We start from the raw sequence: 7,993 nt of genomic DNA, 5'->3' as shown, positions 1-7,993 counted from the left end.
GGTCCTTGCGTCATATTTCTGACCTTCCCATGAAAATTCATCAAAAATCTGTAAGTCCCATTGAGATAATGTGCTAACAGACAGACAGACAAACGATGAACAGACCAGACACAAATACGTCGATCACCCAAAACATTTCCTTGTCAGAGTAATAATACAGCTAGCATGTCTGGTCACCATGTGTGAAAAGGGCCAGTTGTGCTCATTATTTGGTCACTGTCAAACGATCATGGCAAGAAAAAATGTCCGACAGATGCAAGATTGTTGAGCAAATTTTGAAGGCTAGTCTTTTTCATGTACGTCAAGATGCTGCATCAGTTTCTCCCGCTTATACACTGGCATTTTGATTAAAACACATAAACTGTGGTGCCCAACAACCAAATTTGCATATTAAAACCTCAGAACTTTTTTGGTTCTGAACCTGGCATAGTCTTACCAAGTGCGCAGTGCTAACCTATGACTATAAAATGTAAATAATGCTCTAAATTGCAAGTGAGTGTAATGCAAGATTGATATTTTTGAATTGAAGCAAATTAAATATTATAAATGGTTGCCAGAAAAAACTCATCTCGTCGCCTGTCATAAAATAAAAACAGTGACAACAGCACCTTGTGGCTTTGCAACAATAAACAAAGATGACAATAAATGACCATGAATGAATCAACACAGGAACAAATTAATTCTGTTAAAGTAGAAAGACTATTTGAACTCACCCTCAGGCGAACCACTGCTTAATTTTAAACTGGAAGTAGTTTCAAAGAGTATCAATCACACAACCTGCAAAATACTAAAAACTGATAACGTGATACAAAAAGCACACTTCAAACTAAGACATGTATAAAAGTGAAACCTTTTTGTCCTCTGCCCTGGTACTTAAGAAACTTGGTCTTCCTCTGTCAGAAGCTCCATTATTAAGTGAATTATTTCCTGGTTACTCATCCTCCCAAAATAAACCATTCCATAAAACCATCATTGAAGAGTGCAAAATAAAATTCAAGACTTACTGCTATCGAAATTTATTTCCTGGGAGCTAATGGCTAGTAGACATCAGCTGATTAACCGCTGGTTCTATATGTTCAGGCAAATTTTACTCATTCTTTCACCATCACGCATCTGAAGCTGATTGCACAGAGTTGACCAAGTGATTCTCGGGAACGGGTGTGGTGTTCAACTATTTGGTTAGACGGGTGTTTGTTGGTAAAACGGAACTATTTTCCTTATACGGAGAGGTTTTCCTTTAATTTACCCTTACGAATGCCATAATCCATGTAGGAAATAACTGCAGGCCTTTGTACATACACATACTGATATTTTATGCGGAGTACCTCATCAATTTGAAATGAATATATATTAAACAAAAAACTGCCCCTTACACTGTGACATTTTCCAGTATTTTCATTCTTTTAAATTGCCAGCGAGTGCTGGCAGGTAGGATAGAAATCCATTCTCTCTTATCAAGCCGGGACGGTTTTTCAACTGATCACATCTTGTTCCATGACTTCCCAGGGATCAGATTAGGCGGCTTGAGAGATAAACAAGCAGAATCCAATTGGACTTATCCATAGCCTCGCTCAATGTGGGAAAACAGAGAGAGAGAGGGAAAAAATTCCTTTTAGCTGCATTCTTCCAGGGGCCCCCTGTTTAATGCATTATGTTAACGAAGTGCGTGCAATTACAAGAAAGAGGCCCCTCTTTCTCTTTCTTCTCAATGAGAGTCACGCAGTTTTCAGCGAAACTGAAGTCATGAAATACTCATTCGACCCTTGCTTATTCTTCAAATGCACTATATTGTCTGTCCGCCCTGACATTTGGCTTTCTGTGATGCTGCACATCACCTCCATCATGTGACGCTGTCCAGAAACAGAGCCGAGTGTCTCCATGATTGTGCATTTGCGTTTTGCGAGGCCGAATTTGAGATGTAGCTGATTAACTTTGTTATTTCGGTGCAGGGCGGCATGGTGCCTAGCGGGCTATCACCCACACTCTGGCTTGAGTGGATCTCAGCATAACAGACAGGCGAGATCAGCTCGGACTAGACGGAGCTGGGCTCGCTTTAGGATTCGGTCCCCACCAGCACCAATAACTCAAGGTGAAGTTGCTACGAAAATATAAGCTAAACGATTGATAAAACATCCTGAAGATTTATTTGTCAATGTAATGGTTCGTTGCATTGCTTGATCAGCTTCAGCTAAGCATTGAGACGACCAAGTTCCAATTTCAAAATGACAAAGCGATATTATTAAACACGTCTATGCTATGACACATAAACATACACCATATTCAACAGGCTCTCAAGGGGCCTTATTTAAGCACGATGAGTTACTTACTACCCTCCCTCAGGTCTGATCTAGAGATAGGAAGGATCAGAGTGGCAAAAAAACAAAAACGACGCATCCACGCGAGAGCAAACCATCATACGAGATCTAGAAAACGGACAGAAAATCTGCACACATGTGGGCACCTGATCCTCAGATAGCAAATTTCGGAAACATACGATCATCGTGATTAGTCTGATCTCTCGAACACTCAGGCGATTCACGCATCTATATAACTAATACTTCACAAGGCATTCATAAAAGTCCACATTATTGTTCAGCTTTTGTATTCTGTCTCTGAAAATGTTAATCTCCAGAAGAAAAAATATGACTCGATACAATGGAAAATCTAGCTGTAGTTTGATCTTTTTACAAGGCAGCAAGGAGCACAGCGAGCTGCACTAAATGTCCTTCCACAATAAGTGGTATGCTAATGATCATATACAATGTTTAAAACTCAAAGAATATTTTTCCTTACATGCAAATCTCCTGTCCCAATAGGTAAAAATCGGGCTGGAAAAGACATTTTAGATCCCATTTTTACTTCAGACAAGCCATGAGGAGCTCCCTGGTCCCTAGTTGTTTCACTGGAACACCTTTCAGAGAGAGACATTGTTCTCAAGCACACAGGTTTCATTTGTTTCACGGGAGTATTTCCTGAAACGGTCCTGGTTCAAAGCTATTAACATACAGTTTGACAATTGGTTTCACTGTTTTGGCAGCCTCTGCTTAAATAACTATGCAAACTCATTCATCACTCCTAACTTCTCTTGTGTTTTGTGACTTTAAACAGTCAGTATAAGCTTCAGGCAGTATTGTGGGTGGTTAAGTATAATTGCACAACAACAGCTGAGTTCATTACACTTCTGTAATCTGCACTTCTGAAGACTGCAGTGTAATAAAAAATGAGATTTGATCTGCATTGCTATGACAATAGAGGTAGTTGTAACATAGTAGCCCTGTTTATGAGGTGATCATTTCCACATTAACTGCGTGATCCTCTCAGATGCACGTCGCTTTGGATAAAAGCATCTGCTAAATGAAATTATAGATTGTAGTCCTCTGAACAATCTGACAACAGAAACAGAGAATACTGTTGAATTAGAGACAAATGAAGCATATAATTACATAAACATTTATACTATTGTTTTGTTTTTGTTGTTTTTTTACCTGAATGAAAACAAATCCATGAAAACGACAACAAGACAGTATCATCTTTTCTGAGCAAATTTCAAGTGAAGATTTAGTATCTTTAACCACAATATGCCAACTTTGAAACATGACCCACAACACCCTGTTTCAGTCTGTTACACAACATGCTGAAGAGGAACGTCACTGACTTGGGTACAGAGATTTTAATCTCGAGTCAATCCTGGTTCAAACCCTGCAGTCACCAACACACATTGGCACTGGTGTTTTGAAGTGTCCCATCTGCGAGGTACCAACACGGGTCTGAGACTTCATTTTAGAAGCTGGAGAGTATCCTTGACAGCAAAAAGCAGTCACTTATCCACCTTCTTGAACTTAGAAACATCTGGAGGTCCAGACTCAATCACGCTAAGGAGAGGCTCAGAAACTTCAGCAATTAGCTGGAGGGGTAAACCATGATAAGGGCTTTTACCGTAATCTCCTAACAACTTGAAGTGGTGACCCAGTAACAGCGAGTAGAATATCGATCTGTTTTTGGCTGAAAGCAGAGTATCTGTAATTTTTATTTTTTTTTACTGCTGGAGGTGCGATAGTTTCGCGTAAGTCTTCAACATAGCCGAAAATCTACAGAGACTGTGAGAAGCAGACTTACCTGGTGGAGATACAAGAGGTAACTGTACAACAACACAGTTATGTATGTTGAAAATGTGCATGCGATGGATTCCTCATGCGTGACAAATATAAATGTGTTCAGTCATACTGTAGGAGCTTGCCCCTTGCCCCTCCTCTTGTGGGAACAGAACGTGCTGTTATGTTCCCCAGTAACAATTATGAAAATGTAAATTGAAGATCTATTTTTAAAAAAAGATTAAAAAAAAAAAACAAAAAAGGTTTCTCTACGACTAGACTGGAAGTGTATTGAAGCAACTTGCAGTTTCCAATGTGAGGGTTACCAAGTGTAAATAAGTGCTCTCCTTAAAGTAATACATATATAATTCCTTATTGTATTTGATCGTGTGAGTTCTCTTTCCATTACTAGATATACATATGCACTTTCTCTTGGTGGTGTTTTTAATTACCCTGACAAATGTTCGTTTTGTGCTTCTATGTTTGTGCTAAATTAATATTTGGAAGATAAATGAGAGGTATGGCATCCCAGTGATCCATTACGTAATATGAATATATGGTCACCCAGAACCATGAAACATAGTTGACCATTCAAAAATTTAAAATAAAGGCCTCGTCGCTTTACAAATTGCGTCACATAAATCAATTATAAGTAACAACCATAATCCGAGCACTGGAATGAAGCAATTCGACGCATTACATATCCCCCAATCAACAACATCTTTCTATTCCACGTAGTGTTGATATTTGGCATTTGCTTTTAAAACCTTAAATTAATACAGTTAAATCATCCACACTGGGCTGTAATCCATTTAATGTTCTAAAGCTTCTTTCATGAGTAGTTATAGAATTTTATTCACCTAGTCTGTGTTTACTGCCTTTTATAGGGACCCGATCTTTTGCTTATGAATTTACAGTCAGAAAGTAGTCAGAATTTCTTAGTCCGCAATAACAATAGCAGTGACCAGATTGATAAAGACATAAGGCCGACAACAAATGAATATGACAACTAAAGACGACATAGGCTTGCTTCTAAACCCAAAACCAGGAAAACCGATCAAACAAAGCAATCCAAAATGTTCGTTTTGTGCTTCTTTGTGCAACATAATTTGGATAAATGAGAGGTTGTGGATCCATGATGCATTCTGTACTTTATATTAGTTATTATGGTCATTCCACAACGGAGACATTCTGGACTTCAAAATATTTGAAAAGAAACCTTTCTTTTACAATTTTTTGCTCCAATTGATCATAATAAGTAATAAACTATCAAAGACTGGATTGGCTCAGCTTACATATCAATGTACCATTTTATTCCGTGTTTTATTGTTGTTTGCTAACCCTATCTAATCACAGTAACAGGGTGCCTAACCATGCTAATGTTAGCTTTTCTCAGCATAGAAGATAGATATTTGTAGCTTGACTGCTGACCGAGAGGACAAACTGACTGATGAAAACAGTCAAGAAATAGTCAAAAATTTCTCTATCCTGATATATGCATTACAGGGTTGCATGAGTTTGAGTGAGACATTCATTGAGGCCGACAATATTATGAAAATATGAAAAATATAAGAAGACAGGCTTTGCTCTACCCATTCTTAGAAAACTGTTTGATGATGCTAATTCAGTGTTTGATGTGATTCACTGTTTTCTTTTCTTCTACCAGCTAAAAGGTTACGCTAATGTTGTGGACACAGGTTCCATGCATAACATTTTATTTAAAATATTATGTGATTAAATATGTCCACAATTCAGAGACAACAATGAAAAATACTTACCAAAAGAAGGAGTTAATTTTCATTTTACCAGTTTATTTGAGATTCAGTTTGGTATCAGCGGGTGGGGCAAAAGAAAATGGCATTTTAGGGGGAACTCCAGACTTATTTGGTATTTTAAAAATATTTTTAAACATTCTTTTTCCTAGTTTTTTGTTTTTTTTTTTTTTTTTTAAAGATTTGGCCTCAGGACAAGTACATTTACACAAGAACTGCATATTTTAGGATTTTCTGCTTGGATTATTTGAAATTTGATGGTGGAATGTAAAATGTCCTCCAGTTCTGGAATGACTCACAACTGAGGCTTCTTCAGAAGACTAGAGGTGTCATGTGCTTTGGGGGAATCTTGATTGTGTGGGATGCATCTCCAACACAGCTGTGGTTTATCATGCAATATTTGAGCAGTATTGTGAACTGTATTTAAAGGCTATCTTACTGTATTGTTAATATGTCCTGAGGAGGGTGACCAAAACATTGACTTTTTAATAAATCAGTGCAGAGGTAATATGTATGTGTGGGAACTGACTTTTTTTTCTCTAATAAGCTGACGGATGTCTGTGGGATTTAATTGCCTACATCACTGTCCCCTGCATGTTGTTTTCTACTCACTATTTGTTGTATACCAACACTATCTAAGCACAGCACAACTGGTCTCCATTGCATTAAGAAGACAACAAATTCCACTAGCTACCTTTAAAAAGGCTCACTTGTTAGCTGGAAACCAATCCATGTAACAGCCTCATGAAGTTGAGGAAGAATTTGACAAAGGTATGCCAAGCTGTCGTAAAGGCAACCATGTGGCAACCTAGAGGGAATTTAAAATGTCTTTAAATATAACATACTTAGCTTTGTTTATACTTTTTTTCACTGCATACATCCATATTAATGTTTCTCTTTTTTTAAAATATGAAATTGCATTAAGTGGCAAACATATGAGCCTGTAAACATACAGAATGGAATCAAATAGCAGAAGGTTCAGTGACTCCAGCAAAATGCTTCTTGGGTCCATAAGTCTTGAAGATGAGGTATAAATACACCCTCATGGACTCTGGAGTCAAATCTCAACTCAGATGAAGACAACAGGTGATGTTCATCCTTCTGTATTATTAAGTTTGGCTTAACTTGGCAGCTGCAAATGTGAGGAGCATCATGTCCACATTACTCTGCTCATCTCCATCAGCAGGAAGCTCAGTGTGCTAACAGCTGCAGGTGGACACTTGTCAAAAACAAATCTCATCTCACACTTTGAGGAATTTGGGGCGCCTCACCATCCACCCTCACCCATCTTAGTCTTCTCCTTTACTTCACTTCTTTTTCTCTACTCTTTCTGCTTAGTTGAGTCTCCAGGAACCCCACTATCATTCATCTTAGTCTTCTTCATTTCACTTTTTTTTTTCACTCCACAGCTGTGTGGGAGACACATACATACCTTCCACACTGCTGGATAAACACAAATCCACAGTTCAGGAGGGAAAAGAGAAAAATTCGTGCTTTAAATTCTGTCTCTCTGTGTCTCATGGGTTTATGAAAGCGGGGAGGGTTTGCGTGTCAGTGACAGGCCTGTGTGAGTATTTATATACCTCTTCTATGAGTCACGGCAGGGGAATCACATTAGCTATGGCTGCACTGTCACCATCGGACTCCTCTACAGGGTCCTCTCTCTCTCCAGTGCAATCCTACCTCACTCTCTCTATCTCTGTATTAAACTCTCTCGGCACCCGCTGTTATTTTACATCCGTGACGGTGCTGTGACAGACAGTCATGAAATATGCTTCTCACAGGACTCGTTCATGGACTTTCTCTAAATCTTATAAGTATTGAATAGCAGGTGGCGGGGCACCGGATTTAATTGCGGTGCGTGTCACTCTAACTCCTCTAACGACTGGAATTCAGGCAGTACGCTGTGTATGCTACTTCGAGGGAGTGGTTAGCATGGGCTGTGCTGATGTGCGTCGCTACATTTGCGCTATGAGCAACTGAAAAATAAGCCAGGACAGTCTGTAGAGCCCTACGTGCACTGCTGTTTTGCTCATGAGGGCAGCTGTACGCAGCATCCGATCACGCAACAGTCTCAGGCCACTACATCCCACCACAACTACCAATGGTAACAGTGCCTTTAGTCATATT

At 38.9% G+C, this 7,993-nt stretch overlaps 1 protein-coding gene across 1 annotated transcript in view; it reads right to left on the bottom strand.

Moving 5' to 3' along the window:
- Nucleotides 1–31, bottom strand: part of LOC127535839 (arf-GAP with Rho-GAP domain, ANK repeat and PH domain-containing protein 3-like) — a 21,696-nt gene extending 21,665 nt beyond the window's left edge. The window contains exon 1 of the mRNA XM_051954728.1: nt 24–31. Within this exon, the coding sequence (XP_051810688.1) occupies nt 24–31 (8 nt within the window). The remainder of the gene's footprint in view (nt 1–23) is intronic.
- Nucleotides 32–7,993: the final 7,962 nt, after the last annotated feature.

This window comes from Acanthochromis polyacanthus, chromosome 10, assembly GCF_021347895.1.
Source record: "Acanthochromis polyacanthus isolate Apoly-LR-REF ecotype Palm Island chromosome 10, KAUST_Apoly_ChrSc, whole genome shotgun sequence".
NCBI classification, from domain to species: domain Eukaryota; kingdom Metazoa; phylum Chordata; class Actinopteri; family Pomacentridae; genus Acanthochromis; species Acanthochromis polyacanthus.
Note: the sequence above shows the minus strand (reverse complement) of the source record. Positions and strands in the feature narration are given on the sequence as shown.